The 20950-nt window shown below is 39.4% G+C and overlaps 1 protein-coding gene across 2 annotated transcripts; it reads right to left on the bottom strand.

Moving 5' to 3' along the window:
• On the bottom strand, positions 1–11329 carry LOC141509774 (uncharacterized). Of its 2 annotated transcripts, none has more exons than XM_074219564.1 (5): positions 11252–11329; positions 9739–9886; positions 6643–6769; positions 5198–5290; positions 1–3007 (listed from the first exon to the last, which is right to left on the bottom strand). In XM_074219564.1, exons 2-5 carry the CDS (start codon positions 9769–9771, stop codon positions 1347–1349), a joined length of 1914 nt encoding a protein of 637 aa, XP_074075665.1. In that variant the 5' UTR covers positions 9772–9886; positions 11252–11329; the 3' UTR covers positions 1–1346. The 2 variants fall into 2 exon arrangements, with proteins under 2 accessions (XP_074075665.1, XP_074075664.1); XM_074219563.1 differs by lacking the exon at positions 11252–11329 and adding an exon at positions 10372–10690.
• Between the last annotated feature and the right edge of the window lie 9621 nt (positions 11330–20950).

Raw genomic sequence — 20950 nt, 5'->3', positions numbered from 1 at the left:
TTTTATACAGTATCATGTAGGATGTATTGTATACAGTAACATGTAGGATGATCATGAATGACTCAGCCCTTCTCAGGAATACAACTATCCAAGACAAGTACAAAGGATGCATGAAGGAAAGCACAAGCCAAATCCAGACAAAGACCTGATGGACTCAATGCAGACTGAAGCATATTTTTTTATACTTTCATACTTTTTCAGTTTTTTTCCTTCTGATTTCTTCTTCCACAACTATGACTACTATGGAAATGTTTTACATGAGAGCATATGTATAACCTATATCAAATTGCCTGACACTTTTAGAAAAGCAAAGGGAAAAGAAAAAAAAGAAAAATTTGGAACTCAAAATCTTGTAAAAATGAATACTAAAAATTAGGGGAGGCTAGGTGGCACAGTGTATAGAGCACCAGCCCTGGAGTCAGGAGTACCTGAGTTCAAATCTGACTTCAGACACTTAATAATTACCTAGCTGTGTGGCCTTGGGCAAGCCACTTAACCCCGTTTGCCTTGCAAAAACCTAAAGAACAAACAAAAAAAATATTAAAAATATATGATGCATCTGATCTATTCAAATTCTCAAGCTTCAAGTTGCTGTTGCTTTCCCAGAAATATAAGAGAGCATTTAAGGAAGAATTTTGATACATCTTCCTAATTGTAAACCCAGTGCCTTATCTATTACTTGTAGTGTCTTCCTCTACCCTGTTCTAAATTATATATTTGATTGAAGTGACTAAATTGTTCACAAATCTATTTTTGTTTTTTTTTCCCAAGGCAATGGGATTAAGTGACCTGCCTAAGGTCACACAGCTAGGTAATAATAATAATAGTTCAAAAAACCCCAAACAAACAAACAAACCATATCTGGCCACTGGACCTAGATGGTTTTGGAAGAGAAAGTAAAATTGATGATTTAGCACAGCACCCCTCACTCAAATTCATTTCATGTGCTTGTCATGGCATCACCTCCCTGATATCATGGTCTTCACAAATATTACATTAGAAATAAAAGTAATTATCTAATAGGAATTCTCTGAGGAGGATGATTGCTCCTTGAAGGTTTTTTTCACATGGATTACATTCCTAAGATTTCACTCCAATGTGGTATCACTGACATACAAGCCTGGAATTCTTTTTGGAAGGTCTTATTCACATCGATTACATTCAAAAGGTTAGCTCCAGTATGGATACTCTGATATATATATATATATATATGTATAGAAAAAGTGGACTTTTTTTTTGTTAAAAGTCTTTACATGTTGATCATAAGTTTTCTCTCCAGTGTGGATTCTGTGATGCAGATACAGTGAACTTCCACTCTTTCTTCCCATATTAATTATATTCAGTTTCTATCTAGTGTGGATTTTCAGATGGCAAGCAAGAGTGGACCTTTTTGTGAAAGTCTTTCCACACTGATTACATTTAAAAGGTTTCTCTCCAGTATGAATTCTCTGATGTTCCTGAAGGCTGTATTTCACACTGAAAGTCTTTCCACATTGATTGCATTTATAAGGTTTCTCTCCATTGTGGATTTTCTGATGTGTCAAAAGATTGGCATTCTGTGTGAAAACTTTACCACACAGATTACATTCATAAGGTTTCTCTCCAGTGTGGATTCTTTGATGTATCAAAAGATTGGAATTCTGTGTGAAAGCCTTACCACATTGATTACATATATATGGTTTCTCTCCAGTGTGGATTCTCTGATGTACAGCAAGACCAGAGTTCTGTCGGAAAGCCTTTCCACACTGATTACATTTATAAGGTTTCTCTCTAGTGTGGATTCTCAGATGGTTAACAAGATGAGCCCTATATGCTAAAGTCTTCCCACACTGATTACATTCAAAAGGTTTATCCCCAGTGTGGATTTTCTGATGATAATAGAGAGTGGACTTGTTTGTGAAAGTCTTTCCACATTGATTACAAGCATAAGTTTTCTCTCCAGTGTGGATTCTCTGATGATAATAAAGAGTGGACCTTGTTGAGAAAGTCTTTCCACATTGATTACAATCATATGTTTTCTCTCCAGTGTGGGTTCTCTGATGAAGGTACAGAGTAGACTTCTGTCTGAAAGTCTTTTCACATTGATTACAATTATAAGGTTTTTCTCCAGTGTGGATTCTTTGATGAATAGCAAGAGTCGATTTTGTTCTGAAAGTCTTTTCACACTGATTACACTCATAAGGTTTCTCTCCAGTGTGGATTTTGCGATGTGTCAAAAGATTGTTGTTCTGTGTGAAAGTTTTTCCACACTGATTACATTCATAAGGTTTCTCTCCAGTGTGGATTTTGCGATGTGTCAAAAGATTGTTGTTCCGTGTGAAAGTCTTTCCACATTGATTATATTCAGGTTTCTCTCCAGTGTGGATTTTCCAATGAGTCAAAAGATTATTTTTCTGTGTAAAAGACTTTCCACATTGATTACATGTATATGGTTTCTTTCCACTATGGATTCTCTGATGTATACCAAGACAAGACCTATTTGTGAAAGCCTGTCCACACAGATTACATTCATAAGGTTTCCCTGCAATGTGAATTTTATCATAGTCAATGGGCTTTGAATTCTGGTTGAAGACCTTCCCAACTTTATTTCCTACAAAACTCATTTCTCCAGCATAACTTTTCTGATTTCTAATGAGGTCTGAACTGAACCTGAAGATCATTTTTCGTTGATTACTTTGACATATTTGCATTTCAGGTTTCTCAGAAGATTTCATAAGTCCATCCTTTTTAGTAAAACATTCCCTATTTTCAATATACTGAAAACAGTCATTTCTTAAAGTCATTCTCTTACACTGAATTAGGACTGAATGTTCCTGGAAACCTTTTCTATCTTTCTCAAATTCATAGTCATTATTTAGATTTTTCTCTGTGTTGATATGTGAGTCACAGATTTCTCTCAAATTGAAGAGATAAGGACCATCACTCATGAATCTTTGTCGGTGAGATTCTGTCACAAAAATGTTCAGCTTTAAAGAAGATTCATTCTCTTCAAATCTAGTCTCTGCATCTGAAAGAAAAAAAAGAACCACATATACACACACACAAAATCATTTTCCTTCTATGTGAAGAAATTAAGCTGATTTATATTCTATCTCTCCAGTGAAAAAAAAAAGGTAAGTTTTTGAATGAATCAACTGAAAATGCCATAAACTCCCAACTGCAGGATGATTCAATTTATGAAGAACTTCACCATGACACTGGATGCTCAACAACAAACCTATGATACATGTAGGCTTCTCAATGACCCTTACATCTGGAGCTAGGAGCTCAGAATAGCCAACTGACTTTACCAACATCCCTGCAGGAACACCAAAACTCAAATCCCAAATACTGACCACGTTCCATCCACAGAACTGGATAGCCTTTCTCCATTTCACTTCCATTCAAACTGTGTAAATTTTATATACTGAACAGAGGAATAGGTTTAGACTTTTCACCTGTCATGGATTAGTCTTCAGTGTTATATTCAACTTTTTTTTCTATTCAGATCCATTGATATTATGGTATTTGCTGCATACATGATATGAAAATTGATATTATTTTTTCATCTACCAAGTCTTTGGCTATAATGTAATTTTCTTGTTGATTCTTTTTAATCTCATCTTTTTCAGTTTCTGTGACTCATAGAATTGTCACCCCTATTTATTTTGTATTTACCCCATAATTGCCACCCCCATTTATTTTGTATTCAGAGGTGTAAGATTCTCAACTTAGCAGATAAAATTTATAAAATCTGAACAAATCACGGTTCATAAAAATATTATGAATTTTATGTGTAGCAATTTAAATGACTGCGGAGTTTCACAACACAGTTGTTATTGGTCAAAGAGGTTCTAAGAATAAAAGGTTTTGGGAACCACTGCTTAGGAGTTGTGGTTCATTGCATTGCTCAGTGTTGTTTATACTGAAGCACTGATTACCCACAGGAATTTTCAAAGTCTTTTATCATTTCCTAAATTTAAATTATCCTCCATTATTCATATCTTTATTTCCTGTCTTTGCAAAAATAAAAAATAGGAGTTTTAATTATGTATTGTGTCTTATGCATCATTTTCCTTTCTTTAATCCCTTCAGTTGATTGGTCTTCTAGGGACTATCAGTGGATCAATAGACATCCAAGTGAGTTAGTCTGGAAATTAAGAGTTTCAAACTCTATTACAGAATGACATCCCTCCATTTTAATGCTGGGAGAATCTTTGTTTCAAGGATTTTCTTATATACAACATGTAAGAGGGTTCTGTTTCCTAAGGTATATTGCTATCTTCCTCCATTATTATGGATATATTTATTCTAAGCACATTTACTAATGACAATTACTTATGTTTTCTCTTTTATATCCTCTTGTCCCTCCCTCAGTCTTTAGAAACAAAAAAAAAAAAACAGATGGGTAAAGGGAGTGGGATTAACACTAGTCACTTAGAATAACAGAATCCTTACACCTCACCCCAACTTTTCATCTATCCATTCAAATTCTAGAGGACTGGATGTTACACTATTTTAAAAGTGTTTTATCTTTTTAACCTCCCCTATCTGAAACACTCCTCTATGGTGAAAATTATTTTCAATCTTGAGTGGATAAAGACTTGGGTCTACAGACAAGAAGACTTGAGTTCCAATTCAGACTCAGAGAAAAACAGGGTTAAGTGAATTTTCTAGGTTTACAAAGCCACTAAGTTTGAACTCAGGTAGATGAGTCTTCCTGACTTCCTGGTCCAGAACTCAACCCCACTCCATCATAATAGGTGCTTAATAAATGCTTGTTGACTTGAAGGTTAAGGAAAGAGCTCATAGGGGTTAATTTCAGCTATTTTCAGATGTTTTCAAAAGGTTTCTATGCCCCAAAGTTCTGAACAATGATTTTTTTTAAGATCATAGATTTATGGGAGGGAAGTAAGATTGTGGGGAAAATAGTAAAACTCAATATCTTTAATAAAAATTTTAAAAAAAGATCATAGATTTATCTTGAGAAAGGAAGTGAAATCCCATGGGGGGAACTTTCTAATTTCACAGATGGGAACACTGAGGCTGAGAGGTTCGATGATGTTCTCTGGATCATATTGATAAAAAAACATTTTAAAAAGAATTCCAAGTGAGATTTTTCTGTTCCCAAATCTTGTGTTCCCTTCACTATTAACACAGATTTTTTTTTTTTTTTTTGTGAAAACAGCTCCCATATACTTGCTTTCATCTCACTCACCTGGACAGGACTTCCTTGGGCCTTTCTGATACAGATTCCATGATGCTTCCCTGTCCTCAAAAGAGGAGAGCATATCTTTCAGAACTGGAATTCCTGGACATGGGGAATAAAGAAGGGATGAGGATGCAATAAATTTAAGACATCTTTAGGGAAAAGGGATATGTAAGCAAAGATGATAAGCTGGTTCCCAGGGCTCCTCAAGGATGATTGACATGGTCTTTATATTTAGTAGCTTGGGGGAAGGAAGAGATCATGTAGCCAATTTGGAGCTAGAAAATTTTGTCTTTGTCTGACCCCTTGATAGAAAGATAGTCACATCCCATAGCTCCCATGATCTAGGAATTAGACTCAGATGGATTCAGGAAGACTTGAGTTCAAATCCAGCCTCAGGCATTTAGTGTGACCCTGGGCAAGTTACTTACCCTGTTTGCCTTAAGTTTTCTAACTTGTAGGGTGGGATAATAATAACACCACACGCACAGGGTGTTGTGAGGACCAGATGAGATAATATTTCTAAAGAGCTTAATATAGTAACTAGTACAAAGTAGGTCTATATAAATGCTTATTCCCTTCTCTTCTGTTACTATTTATAAATTTATACTTCAGGGAAAAAAGCTTTTATTGGGGCAGCTAGGTGGCACAGTGGATAAAGCACCAGCCCTGGAGTCAGGAGTACCTGGGTTCAAATCTGGTCTCAGACACTTAATAATTACCTAGCTGTGTGGCCTTGGGCAAGCCACTTAACCCCATTTGCCTTACAAAAAAAAAAAAAACTAAAAAAAATCTTTTATTGTTTTTAGATGCATCAGACTCTAAGTGGCCCCATTTGGGTGGGTTTCCTTGGCAAAGATACTGGAGTGGTATGTCATTTCCTACTCCAACTCATTTTCAGATGAGAAAACTAAGAGTGAAGTGATTTGTCCAGGAACCCATAGCTCATGTCTGAGGGCAGATTCAAATTTAGTAAGAGTTATCTTCCTGACTCCAGTATGAGTACTGTAATCACAATGCAACCAAACTGCCATTTTAAAGACCAGACCCATCCCAAAGAGGAAGGGGTGACCTTGCTGGGTAGGGGGTTCATGGCTCATCTTTAAGGAAAATCTGCATAAGCAATTTTCAGAGATTTTGTAGACAAAATTCTTGTCCAGGCAGGAACTAGGTTTGATAATCTCTGAGATTAGTCTGAAGTCTGAGTCTATAACCCTTCTTTGGTTTTGTAACATGTATTTACCTAAGAGACAGCTTCAGGAGCAACAAAGGAAAAGCCTCAGCTTCCTCTCACAAGAGGCAATGGCCAAGTACCAGAATGAGCCTAGAGGGAGACCAGCACTTTTGCATTTCTAATCATGGATAAATGCTCAAAAACCCCTGTATACTAGGGAAGGGAGGAAGACACTCCTTTTGAGAGCAAATTGAGAATTCCTAGGGGGAACTGTGCTTACCCAGGAAAAGCAGGTTCTGGGAATTTTCCAGCATCACCTCCTTGTACAGCTTTTTCTGAGAATGGTCCAAGAGGCACCATTCCTCTGGGGTGAAGTCCACAACCACATCACTGAATGTCAGTGTCTCCTAATCATCAAAATTCACAAGAGTTAGAGTGAAAGAGACTTCAGCATTCATCTAGTCTACCCTTCTCAAATGTTCAGAAAGAAACTAAAACACATAAATCTTATGATTTATGACCCAAGTGTTAGACATAACACTTAAAAACAGGGTTATTAAAAATCCAATGGACTGAGAAGTCATTTATCTTTGCAGTTGGAATAAAGCTGACAAATATCTTCCTATGAAGTGTTTCTTCTTCTAGAATCAGGGAAACCATATGTGTTCTATTAGTGAACTTTAAGAATCTCCAAAGAGCAGGCAGCTAGATGGCACAGTGGATAGAGCAACAGTTCTGGAGTTAGGAGTACCTGAGTTCAAATCCAGCCTCAAACACTTAATAATTACCTAACTGTATGACCTTGGGCAAGCCACTTAACCCCATTGCCTTGTTTAAAAAAAAAGGGAGAGAGAATGAGCTAGGAAATCTTTTCCTCATCAGAGCTATTATAGTGATATGTCAAGAAAATCCTATGAAGTGTTTGTGAGAAGCTGTCAAGAACTACTTATTCTGAGGATAAAAATATTACCTGAAGCAAAAACAAAGAAAAAAGGAATAATCTAATTAATTTCTTAAAAGTCTGAAATAAAGCTTTATCTATGTGGAAACAAGAAGGGGATTCTTGGGAGAGACAGAGAGAGAGAGAGAGAGAGAGAGAGAGAGAGAGAGAGAGAGAGAGAGAAATTAAAAAGCTGGGTTGTACTGAGTAGCATGAAGTAATTACCAGTCAAGTGAAGAAGAGTTATTTATGGTTAGAGAGCTAGAGATGACAATAAAAAATTAGTCAAAGCCAAAACATCTTAAGTCTTTAGTTTATGAATGTTTTAACTTGTCAATGACTAATATTTTTAGTCTTCATTTTCATTATTTAGAAACAAAATAACTGAAGGATTCCTTCATTTATTAAGAATATAATATTTCAATACCTGGTGTGGGAAATTGAGCTAATTCATGAGAAAGACATTGCCAGTTTATGAGAAACAAATGAATTAAACCTCTAGAACACTGGAGAGCAAGAGACAGCATAATGATTTAAAAGATAGACTAATGGAAGTACAAGAGACTGGCGATGTGAAAATGGCTTGATCCTTGACAGTGATAATCTATTTTTCCAACCTCCTAGATGCTGAACAGGTTTGGCCACATGCATTATCTGATGCTCTCTTATTTCATTATCTGCAATTTCCATGTTATGAATTATGCATTCTGAATTTCATCTTCAGAGATTCTATTTCTCTTAGGAAGAATTCTCAATCATGTAGATAATACTGGCTTTTCATGTTCATCAGTTAGATTTCTTTAACATTATCTAATTAATGCTTTTTTGAAATTTTGGGATTCCCAAGGATTTACAAACCTTTCCTTTCCACTAGGTTCTCTTGAGACACAATTCTTCATTGCATGGTATCTATGAATATTATGTGTCCATATGTATTCTTAATAGAGGAAGGCAAGTACTTTCTTTGATTGATAGTTCTTGTCCAACTGATTCTCTAACAGAAGCAACTGCAAACCTCTTCCTTCTCAAACCTCCCACATACAATCTTTACTACCATGAGAGAAGGCCATGAATTCCAAATGTCATACTTCCATTTGAGGACAAGGCTGAGCGCTGACACCTCTTTTCTTATCTGGCTGCACTATTTTGGGACTTCTGACTGGTGGAGACTGACATGATGGAGACATCTCCACCATGACCCAGTAGATGCTATGTTCTCTCTCCTTCCCTTTTGTCTTCTTTTTGTAGGTTGTCATGCTCTTTTGGAATTTGAATGCTCAAGCCCTTAATACAATGTCTGGAATATTGAAAACGCTTGAGAAATAATTACTGAGATCAAAGAGCTGGGGTTATGACTGAGGGTAAAAAGTAGAATGCTGAATTTAAAAAGGGGGGCATTTAAGAAATTGATTTTCAGCTCTTTGTGATAAAACAGAATTTTATGAAAAATTTTGACATGAGAGCCAGCAATTTCCTTTCAGACGCCTCAAACTGAATGTGCAGTAGATTATCTTATATTCAAGTATGTCTCTTTTATCTCTTGCCCTAAAGCTCCCACACCTTCCCAGTCCCTGGTGCTCACAACCAAGGTGCCGTCTTTGCTCCTATGTCTCATCCCTCTTATCCAGGTTGGTGCTAATATTTCATTTCACTTTTGCAACATCTCTCAAAAAAGTTTCCTCTACCTTCTAATGATGCAACCACCTTAGTGGAGACCCTCATTATCTCATCCTTGGACTTTAGCAATGCTTTGTTGGTGGGTTGACCAACCTCAAGACTATCCCCCCACCTCCACTGTATCCTCTAATTGGCAAACAAAATGATTTTCCTATTCAATAAACTTCCTTGACTATCATTAGGATTAAAATTAAAAAAAAAGATTTCTTGAATTCAAACCTTTTTAGACCTAGAAATCATCTGCTTTTATACTAGGGTGAACTACTTGAAAGGCAGGGACTAATCTTTTCTTTCTTTGTAGCCACAGGTGGTTTGAACAGTACCTGGATACAGAAGAGCCACTTTCTAAAAGTTTACTGATTTCGACAATAAAATGGCAAATGGGAAGGATTCAGAGACGTCCGGGAAGACTTGTGTGAACTGAGACAGTCAATGGAAGAAGGGTGCCATTTTTGTTATGACTACAACACGGCAAAGAAAAACAGCCAGGGATGATGTAGGGGGTGGGTTGGGTGGGTGTACTCGAAAGCAAAAAATGGTCTATATGTAACAGAGGTAAATGAATGAAATGGATTTCTTGGACAGTCAAATGTATAATTAAAGAAAATGTTTAAAGTTAACAAAAATGATAGTTAAAAGAAGTTTAATGAAAGGATAGTTAGGTGAGAGAGATTAGCAGCTTCATAGGCAATCTTTTGTAACTCTGGAAATGACCACATTTGTGGATATTAGTGAAACCTTTGGTTGCACTACACTCACCTGTGAGGGGGGTCTCGGGAGTCCAGGGGCCATTCTCTCAGGTTCCTTGCTGGGGCCAGAGCTTGGTCTTCTACAGGCTGGGCAGGGGATGGAAAAGGATCCCACAGGGGAAGATATCTTTCCCTTCACTCCCTGGGTAGGGGCTGGCCTACAAGGATTTACAGAAAGTGAGAACCCAAATGAATCACAAAGGCCCTGGAACTTCCTTCAGAAAAGAAAGTCCCCCGAAAAGAGGAGATCATGTCCCAGATGTAGGAAACCAAACAGTCCAAAGACGCCTGATTCAGAGGCTCTGGGTCAGGTTTGAAGACTGGGTTATGTGGCCCATTGGTAAAGCAGGGGATGGTGCCCTGGACCGAGGGGAGGTGATGTGTGATCAAATGTGGCAGCTTTTGAAGGTGTTCTGGAAGGCTCTGGCACGGCCCAGCCACATGGGAGATTCTGCACCGGTGGCGCATCTAAAGCTCAGACCAAGGCCAGGACGGGCATCCAGGCCTTCACCACAGTCACCCTCCGGCCCTTCCTCAGGTGCACAGGGCCACAGAGAGCATGGGCATCCTTCAGGGAGTCACTGTGGTCAAGAATTAAGTCTGTTTACAAGGGGCAAACAGATAAATTCTGGGTTTTACGAACATGCAGAAAGCTCCATCTGCCTGGAAGCAACAGGATCTGATGCCGCTGAAGAAGCAATCCAAGTTTCACCTTCCTAGAAACCAGTGCGGAATTATGCCCATAAAGCAATAAAACTGTGCATGCCCTTTGATCCTGCAATATCCCTACCGGGTCCGTAACCCACGGAGATCACAAAAAAGGAGAAAAAAACCACATGAACAAGGTTTACAGCGGCTCTTTGTGCGGCGTCAACGCATGGCATAAATGGCTGAAGTCACTGCAGGGGAGGTGCGGAGCGGCCGGGCCCCGGGCCCGCCAGGGCAACACCGGGCGGCGATCCGGGCCGGAGGCCCCCGGGGCCGAGCTGCGGGCCGGCACCAGCCTCCGCCTGTGGGGAAGCGCGAAGCCGGCGCCGGCCGCCCGCCCTGTGGGCCGATGAACAAAGCGGCTCCGCGCGCGGGCCGGGGCGGGGCGGGCGCGGGCCGGGGCGGGCGCGGGCCGGGGCGGGGCGGGGCGGGCGCGGGCCGGGTGCGGGGCGGGCACGGGGCGTGGCGTGGCGGGTGCGGGCCGGGTGCGGGGCGGGCCGGGGGCGGACCCGCTGCGGGGGCACTGCTGTCACCAGACCGCGCACTTGGGAACGGAATCGTCTTAGAAATAACGTTGGCACCAAATAGGAACTAAAAGCTAAAAGGGAAGCTCCGGGTTCCTAGGAGGAGAGCCCCCCCCCCCCCCCGGCCCCCAAAGCGCTTCCTCTCCCCGGGCCCCTCCCCCAGGGGCTCCGCCGAGGCCTCCGCGGCCTCCCGGGCCACGGGCTCCCGGAGCCAGAGGCCGCCGAGGGAGGGGGGAGACCCGGCCCGGACCCGCCCCCCCCCCCGCGGCCCGAGCGGCGGGAAGCGCTTACCGGCGGCCGGAGAGGCCCGCGTGACCCGGCGGGGGGAGGGGAGGAGCAGCCGCGCAGCCGCGGGGGCCCCGCCCGGCGCCGCCGACCCTGCCGCGAGCGGCCCCGCCCCAGGCCTGAGCGCGAGCCGCGAGGCCCCGCCCCCGGGGAGGAGGGGCAGCAGCGAGGCCCCGCCCCCGAGGGAAAGGAGCGGCAGCAGCGAGGCCCCGCCCCCGGGGAGGCGAGAGAGGCTGCAGAGAGGCTCCGCCCCCGGGGGAGAGGCAGCGAGCCGCGAGGCCCCGCCCCCGGGGGAGCGGCAGCAGCGCGGCCCCGCCCCCGGGCTCATCCTCCCTGAGGCCTCAATCCCTCAACACCAGCTCCGAAAGACAGCGGAGATTTCAGAGAAATCTGACTCTGCTGTCAAGACAGAAAAGTCCAGATCATCCCAGCGAATTGCGGGCGACAGAAACGCGGCTGGTTTGTCTCATGGTGGGCAGCTTTGGGGAAGTGGCTCATGACTTCAACTAGTATTTAATTCTCCGAACTCTCCGTGTACACGATGGTGTTTTTTACAGGCATAACTTATCCTAATTCCTTCAATTCCCTCTTCTTCTCTTCGTCCTACAGCCAGCATTTCTGGCACACTGCTCATGGTGAACATAACGGGCACGCTTGTTTTACCCCCAGCTTCTCCCTTATACCCCGTACACATGCTTGCTAATGACTGTAGAGAGACACCAAGGGTCATACAGTTAGTTCTTGCCTGAGACTGCACTTGAACCCAGATCTTTTTTTTTAGGTTTTTTTTTGCAAGGCAAACGGGGTTAAGTGGCTTGCCCAAGGCCACACAGCTAGGTCATTATTAAGTGTCTGAGATCAGATTTGAACCCAGGTCCTGCTGACTCCAGGGCCGGTGCTTTATCCACTGTGCCACCTAGCCACCCCTAACCCACATCTTTTTGTGTAGGTGCCATGTCCCCAAGAGGGAAAAAAGTAAATCCTTTCAATTCCCATTGAATATTTTTCAGATTGCTATCAAAACTGACCTTTATAAACTTCTATTCCTTTTATCTTCTTGTCTATTTTTTGTTAAATTTTATCTAATTCTGGGCAGAACCAAGATGGGGCAGGAGGTCACCTGAACTCCACAAATTCACCTCCAAAATATAAAATAGTGCTCAAAACAAATTCTAGAGCAGCAGAACCAATGAAGAGAGGGACACAATTTTCCAACAGGGTAACTTACAGATCAGCAGGAAAGGCCTCTATCACTCAGGTAAAAGGGGAATAATGCAAAGTCCGGCAAGCAGGAGGCCACACTCTAACAGGCTAGTGGGAGGCTCCGGACTGCAACAGCAGTCAGTTGGCACAGTGGGCCAGCTGCGAGGTCTCCAGAGCCTGGCACAGAAGCAAGACAGCCATCAAGCCCCCTACACTAAGAAACCTGGGACAATGCCCCCTCCATCTCAGAAACAGAGCTCAACTTTAAAATTCACAAAATAGCCTGCTAAAAACAACAAAAAAAGAGAACATGACTATAGAAAGTTACAATGATGACAGGGAAGACAAAAACAAAAACTCTCTTGTCTTCCAGAATATCATATTGCAGACTCTCTGATCATTTTAATACAGGATTGAGCAGGTTCTACACTAAATGATGAGAGCTAGGAATATGATATGCCAGGAGGCAAAGGAGTTAAGATTGCAATAAAGAACCATCTACCTGGAGAAACTGAGCACAATCCTTCAGGGAAAAAATGTAGGACTTTCAAGTATTCCTGATGAAAAAACTAGAGTTGAACAGAAAATCTGATTTTCAATTACAAGTCTTAAGAGAAAGATAAAAAAGGTAAATAAGAAAGAGAAAATATAAGGGATTTAATAAGGTCTATTTAGCTTCTTGCATGGGAAGATGATACTTATAACTTAACTATATAACAGCATTTTAAGGGCATATATAGTGTGTGTGTGAGTATAATTTAATTTTAATGGAAAATAATTTTAAAAAAGTAAACCATGAGATAAGTTTACACTGGAAGAGGGAAGGAAGAGTAGAATGGAACAAATGATCACTTCCAAAAAAACACCCAAGATCTTAGTGTGGAGGACAGGAATGGAAGGGGGTAGGAAAGAAAGGTTCAAGCACTTTAACTTCATTCTCATTAGAATTGCCCCCCCCAAAAAATAACTTACTCACTTGGGTATGGAAATTTATCTAACCTTATACAAAATAAGAGAATGAGAGAAAAACAGGGGAAAAGACTTCTAGAAGGGAAGGAAGACTGGGGAGAAAGTGGTTAGATTCATCTCATTATGAAAGGGGGAAAGTTGAGGCCTCCCAGTAGCATAGTTTCCTCCTCTAACTTTTGCATTAGGAATTGGAGTGCTAGACCATTTGGCGCAGATTTAGTGTTTATTACTTGTTATTTCATTGTCCATGGTATCTCTTAGAAAAATGTAGTTTCCCCCCATCTCCTTTTGCTACCCTGCTTATATTTTTTTACTTGAGCTGAAGCATAGTAGGTTCTGCCACAGTCCCTTACCTTTACTGTGTCTATGTACGTGTTTTATGTGTGAATTCATCACATTCATATTCAGTTATGATCAGTGTGTATTCCTTCATCCAACTGTTTTTTTTTTGCCTCTTTATCAGGCTTTCCTTTTTTTTTTTGCAAGGCAGTAGGGTGAAGTGACTTGCCCAAGGTCTCACAGCTAGGTAATTATTACATGTCTGAGGCCAAATTTGAACTCAGCTCTTCCTGATTTCAGGGCCAGTGCAATATTTACTGTACCACCTAGCTTCCCCCATGCATTCCTTTCACACCATTCCTCCTCAAAATTATTTTCCTTTGGAATACTCTCTTCACCTTGTCTTCTCTTGTATCTCTCCCCTCCTGCTTTTCAATAGAGTAAAGCATAATTCTTTACCCAATGATTGTACATATCAACACTTTGAGCCAATTCAAATGAGTATAAGGTTCAAGCACTGCTGATCATCCTACTAAAACCCCAATATTTCTTCCATTGTAGAATTTCCTTCATTTATCTGAAATCATTTACCCCATTCAATATGTCCTTTCCCCCCTTTTCCAGTACATTCATTTTTCTCATCACTTATTTTAAATTTTGGATATCATCTCATTACAGTCAATTCATACCATATACACTCTATGTACAATTCTTGTAATTGCCTTAATAATGATAAAGTTCTTTTAAAAATTTTATTTTTCCAATTATATATATAAATAATTTTCAACATTTTTTTGTAAAATTTTCTCCTATCTACCTTTTCCTCCTCCCAATTTAGGATAGTAAGTAATCTGATACAGTGATACAGGCTATCCATGTACAATATTGTTACACAGATTTACATATTAGTCACGTTGTGAAAGAAAAATCAATACAAAAAGGAAAAACCACAAGAAATAAAAAGAAAATTTTAAAAGGGAAAAAGTGTGTTTCGATTTGCATTCAGATTCCATAATTCTTTCTCAGGATGTGGATGGCATTTTTAATCACAGGTCTTTTAAAATTACCTTCAATCTCTGTATTGTTGAGAATCATTAAGACTACCCAGTTGACCATCACACAATATTGCTGTTAATGTTTTGGTTCTGTTCACTTCATTCAGCATCAGTTCATGAAAGTTTTTCCAGGTTTTTCTGAAATCTACCTGTTCATCATTTCTTATAGAGCAATAATACTCCATTTGATTTATGTACCACATACTCCAATTGAGGGGCCACCCTTCAATTTCCAATTCTTTGCCAACCCCAAAAAGAGCTGCTTTGAATATTCTTATATATATATGGGTCTTTTCTCCTTCTTTGTGACTTTTTTTTGGGATCAAGACCTAATAGTGCTATTGCTGAAAGGGTAGTTTTATTGCCCTTTGAACATAGTTCAAAATTGCTTTCCAAAATGATTAAAGCAGTAATGATAAAATTCTTAGGAGTGAGTATCATCTTCCCATGTGGAAATAATTCTCTTTAGTCTGGTATTTAAAAGTCAAAACTTCTATTTAGCTCTGGTCTTTTCATCAAGAATGCTTGAAAGGTCTGTTCATTAAACATTCATTTCCCCCTGAAGGATTATACTCAATTTTGCTAGGGAGCTCCTTTGTCCTTCAGAATATCATATTCAAAACCTGCTAATCCTTTAATGTAGAACTCACTAAATCTTGTTATCCTGAATATGACTCTACCACATCTGTATTATTTCTAGCTATTTGTAATATTTTTCCCCTTCATGGGGGCGGTATTTCAGAATTTGACTAAAATTCTCTGGGATTTTATCTCTTTCATGAGTTGACTGATATTCTTTCAATTTCTATTTTACTCTCTGTTTCTAGATTATAATAGCAATTTTTCTTGATGATTTCTTCAAAAGTGATGTCTAGGCTCTTTTTCAAGGTGGGGATAGGATCATGGCTTTCAGATCATCTAAAAATTCTTCAACTATTTATCCTTAATCTATTTTTAGGTCAGTTGTGTTTCCAAAGAGATTTTTAACATTTTCTTCTATTTTTTATTTTTTTTATTTTTTTGATTGTTCCTTGATATCTCATGAAGTCATTAACTTCCACATGCCCAATTCTAAATTTTAAGGAATTATTTTCTTCAGTGAACTCTTCTACCTCCTTGTCTACTTTGCTTTCTAAGGAGTTCTCAGTGAATTTTTGCCTCTTTCACCATTTGGTCTATTCTTTTTTCAAGGCATTATTTTCTTCAGGTGTGAATGTGTCTTTTTTCATTGAGCTGTTTGATTCTTTCCAATGAACATTTTTAAGGTTTTGGATGTAGTTGTTTTGACTTTGTTGTCTTCTGAGTTTGGGTTTTGACCTCCCCTGTGGTGAAGTTCTTTTTTTTTTTTGGTGTTTGCATATTTCCCCAGCCCACTTTTTTCTTTCCCATGTAAGAATATTTTATGATTTCCAATGACATGTAAAGGTAATTTTCTACATTCATTTTATAAGATTTTGAGTTCTACATTTTCCTGCTTTCCATTTTTCTGCTTTGCCTGAGACAGCAAGCAATCTGATAAAGGTTCCAGTCTATTTCTTGAGTTTTTTATGTTCAAGTTGGGCTTTGCTCCCAGGGTGGAGGGGTCACTGTCCTAAGCTTCAGATTTTTCATGCGCTCACTCTGTCACAATTAGTGTCTTTCTCTATTCTGGTATGAATTTCAGTTTGAATGAAAAATGACTATACTGTCCACATATTTTGCCCTAACTCTACTAGATTTATAATCCATGAAATAAATCACAAGAGCTAACTTTTCTTTTGTGATTTAATATTTTCAAAGTATTTATAAATAGTATTAGTTTTTCTGCATATTAACCCTAGGATGTAGTTGCTATTATTATCCCCATTCTAAAATTGGGAATAATCATGGAAGAATAGGCTAAATGACTTGCCCAGGGTAACTTTATTTGAACTTAGGTGTTTTGGCTGTAGGCACAACACACTGTCAACTGTGGTAACCAGAGAGTGTTAAAGAAATCATTACAGAAATAATCAGATATCAAAAATACCAGGACATTTAATATCAATAGAGAATAGGAAACAAAATGAATTCTAATCAATTTGAAAATGGCTAATTATATATATATATATATATATATATATACACATATATATACACACACACACACACACACACACACATATGAGAATGTTAGGGAATATTATTGTAGAGCCATGACAAACATTAAGATTTCAAAGAAAAATTCATTTTATTTATAGGCCTTCATAAACAGCATGAAATTTGAGTAACAAAGTCTATACTGCAGAAAGAGGCCTTCCCTTATTACTTAAATTTTTAAGTTTAATCTCCAGCATGATTTCTTGTACAATCAAGTATGAGTTCTAAATAAAGGCTTTAATATTAATAAAAGTGATTGTTTTTATAAGCCCCATTTCACTATGAATTATCTGATTTCTACTGCTCTCCTTCTTCCAGAGAAAATCATGTCTCTATTGAACAATTTCATTCCACAATGAATCCTCTAATGCAAAGTGAACAATGAACTCTGATTGAAGGACTTCTTCTCCTGAGTTCATACTAGGCATCTCCCCAAAATAAATTTTTTAATATGGAATAAGCTCTATACTCCATTTGAATGTCTTTAAGTCATTCATTATAGAAGTAAATTTCTATCTAATAGGAATTCTCTGGTGAGAAATAATGGATGACTTTTATTTGAAGGCTTTACCACACTGATTACTTTTCTCCCCATTGATATTTTTAAGTTTTCTCTTCAGTGTAGATTCAGACATGCAGCAAGACTTGAGTTCTGTGTGAAAACCTTCCCAAAGTGATTATATTCATAAAGTTTCTTTCCAGTATGAATTTCAGACAGTGAACAACATGGGTTCTATATAGGAAAGACTTTCCTTAGTAATTACAATTATAAATTTTCTGTGAGGTTTCTCTGATGTACAGGAAGAATGGAATTCTGTGAAAATCTCTGCACATTGATTTACATTCATTAGTGTGGATTCTCATAGCAAGCAAGATGGATCCTTATATAGGAAAGTCTTTCCACATTGATGAAACTCATAAATTTTCTCTCCAGTGTAGCTTCTCTGATGAATGGCATGATTGCAGGCCCATGTGAAACCCTTTCCACATTGATGAAACATTTATAAGGTTTCTCTTCTGTGAGAGAATTGTGGGAATTTAATGAATCGAAATCACTTCTTATTGTAAAACTGACTCTGTTTTGGAACTTAAATTTTATTTTCCTGCAAATTCCACCTGCTTGCTAATCTTAAGGATTGAGTGACATCCTATTTCACATCTGAGTTTGTTTTCTGACTCATCCTCTCTAAGCTAAATATTCATATTTAACCAAAGCAGTGGCCCCAAGGCAAAATGAATGCTACAAGAATTAATGTCAGATAAATGTCGGGGTGGCTAGGTGGTGCAGTGGATAAAGCACTGGTCCTGGAGTCAGGAGTACTTGGGTTCAAATCCAGTCTTGGACACTAAATAATTAACTAGCTGTGTGGCCTTGGGCAAGCCACTTAACCCCATTTGCCTTGCAAAAACCTAAAAAAAAAGAGATTAGTGTCTCTGAGCAGGAACAGTTTGTTCCTAACTTGGAGGGAAAACTGAGCCAACACACAGTTGGCAAAAGTGGAGCAGAAAAGGAGTGGGCAGTTTTCAGAGATCTAGTGTACAGCACTGCATTTCTTCATCCAGGCTAGAACACTCACAAACACCAGGACCAATTTGATGAGGATGATGGGGAAGTAGAGAAGTTGTTAAATAAAAAACAAGAACTCCAGAGGTTTACCAGCAGGATAGTTCATCCATTTCTAAGGCAACATTTAATTCCATTAAAAGTAAAATCTGAGTGAAGCTTAGAGTTGCAGGCCTCTTGGTTCAGTAAGAAAGGCAGATAAAATTCAATTTTACTCAGACAGTAAAAAAAACCAAAAATGCTTTTTGATGCTCTGAAATCTATTTATGGATCAAAGACATACGGTATATCTCAACTACTCAGTGCTGATGGATCCACATTGATTAACGGCAGGGACTTGATCCTAGAGATATGGGCTGAACACTTAGTAGTGTTCTTAATAGACTTTCATCAATCAATGCAGAAGCCACTGACCACTTACTTCAAGTTGAAGGCAATCAGTCCCTAACTGAAGTTTCAATTTAAGAAGAGGTTTTGAAAGCACCTGGTGCTGATTCTATTCCAGCTGAGACCTACAAAGGAGGGGGGGGGGGGGTCCATTGCTCATTCAAAAACTGACTGAAATTTTCCAGGTAATATGGTATAAGGTTGCCTCCATCATCTATCTCTATAAAGGTAAAAGAAATAGATTGTCTTGTGACAATCAGGGGTATTTCTCTTTTAGTCAATGCTGTTAAGATTCTTGCCAGAGTCTTCAATAAGCTGATCCTTCACCTGGAAGTTGGTCCCCTCCCTGAGAGCCAGTGTGGCTTCAGAAAGGGTAGAGGAACAGTTGATATGGATTTGGCTGCCCAATGACTACAAAAAAGCCAGGAACAGAACAGAGGTCTATACACAACATTTGTAAATATGACAAAGGCCTGTGATATTGTCAGTCAAGAGGGTTTATGGAAAATTATGTCAAAATTTGGTTGCCTGGAAAAGTTCATCAGTATTGTATGACAATTTCAAGACAGCATGTATGTCTGGGTTCTGGTTAGTGGATGATGCTTTTGAGATTTCCCAGTCACCAATGGAGCAAAACAAAGTTGTGTCCTTGCTCCCATACTTTTTACTATGATGTTTTCAGCCATGTTATCAAATGCCTTCACTGAGGATGAACATGGCCTCAAGGTCAGCTACTACACTGATGGCAAATTCTTCGAATTGAAAAGCCTACAAGCCAAGACCAAAGTGGAGGGAGTGTTGTTGGTGCATGATCTTCTGTTTCCAGATGATTGTACACTTAATACAGCCTCTGAAGCTGAGAACTAACAAAGTGTACAAAGTGTACTGCTTGTGCTAATTTTGGTCTAACAATTAACACCAAGAAAACACAGGTGCTCCATCAGCCAGCACCACACCACCCATATGTAAAACCATTAATTACAGCAAATGGAGAAGTTCTGAGTACTGTGGACAAGTTCACTTACCTTGGCAATATCCTTTCAAAGGAGGTACACCTTGACAATGAGGTTGACATTTGTGTTGCCAGACCTAGCTCAGTATTTGGGAGACTCCAAAAGAAAGTATGGGAGAAAAGAAGTATTGGACTGACTACCAAACTGAAGGTCTACAGAGTTGTTGTGCTGACCTCATTGCTATAGGCCTGTGAAACCTGGACCATCTACCAGTGCCAAGTCAAGAAACTGCATCACTTCTATTTAAATTGTTTTAGGAAGATTCTGAAGATCACCTGGCAGGAGGAGATACCAGATACTGAGGTCCTTTCTCAAGCTAAACTGCCTAGCATTCCAACACTACTTATGATAGAGAGTGCAACTAAAATGGGCTGGACACCTTATTAGAATGGCAGATGTACACTTGCAAAAAAGCTATTTTATGGAGAACTCACACAGGCAACACTCACAAGGTCAGAAGAAGTGATACCAAGACACCATGAAGGTCTCATTGAAGAACTTTAGAACTGACTGTACAGCTTGGGAGATACTGGCATAAGACTGCCCAGCATAGCATGCAGGAAGGCAGAATTGAAGCAGCTCAAAGGAAATGTGACATATGAAAGTTTAGAGTACCCACCCCAGGTATACACATGGACTATTTGTGCCCAACCTGTGGTAGAGCATTCTGAGCTTGTTTTAGTTTGATCAGAAACAGTTAGACACACTGTAATTTGTCTCAAACATAATGATGTCATTTGGGTCTTCTTTGATAATAAAGGACAAGAACCAAACAACCCTTTCACATCCAGAAAAATCCATCTGCTGGCTCTGCCTTCTTCCAACTCATGAAACTCAATGATTCCATTCCCAATTTGGAAAGTGCATAATATTTCCTCCAATTACAAATTATATCACTTAATCTTATATCCTATTTTCCCCTCTTAAATGTTTTCATTAAATGGAGAAAAATTTCTCTCCTTGCATTTGAGTTCCAGTGTTGAGCTGACACTGATCCAGATGCTTGGTCCTGATTTGCTATGCAATTAGCATGCCTTGCTTAATAAGTCAAAATGCTCAGAAGCTCATGTTTCTGTTTCCTTGGTTATTTCAGATTTCATCCGTCACACTAGTGTGG

The sequence above is a fragment of the Macrotis lagotis genome, chromosome 1 (genome assembly GCF_037893015.1).
Source record: "Macrotis lagotis isolate mMagLag1 chromosome 1, bilby.v1.9.chrom.fasta, whole genome shotgun sequence".
Taxonomy (NCBI): Eukaryota; Metazoa; Chordata; class Mammalia; order Peramelemorphia; family Peramelidae; genus Macrotis; species Macrotis lagotis.
Note: the sequence above shows the minus strand (reverse complement) of the source record. Positions and strands in the feature narration are given on the sequence as shown.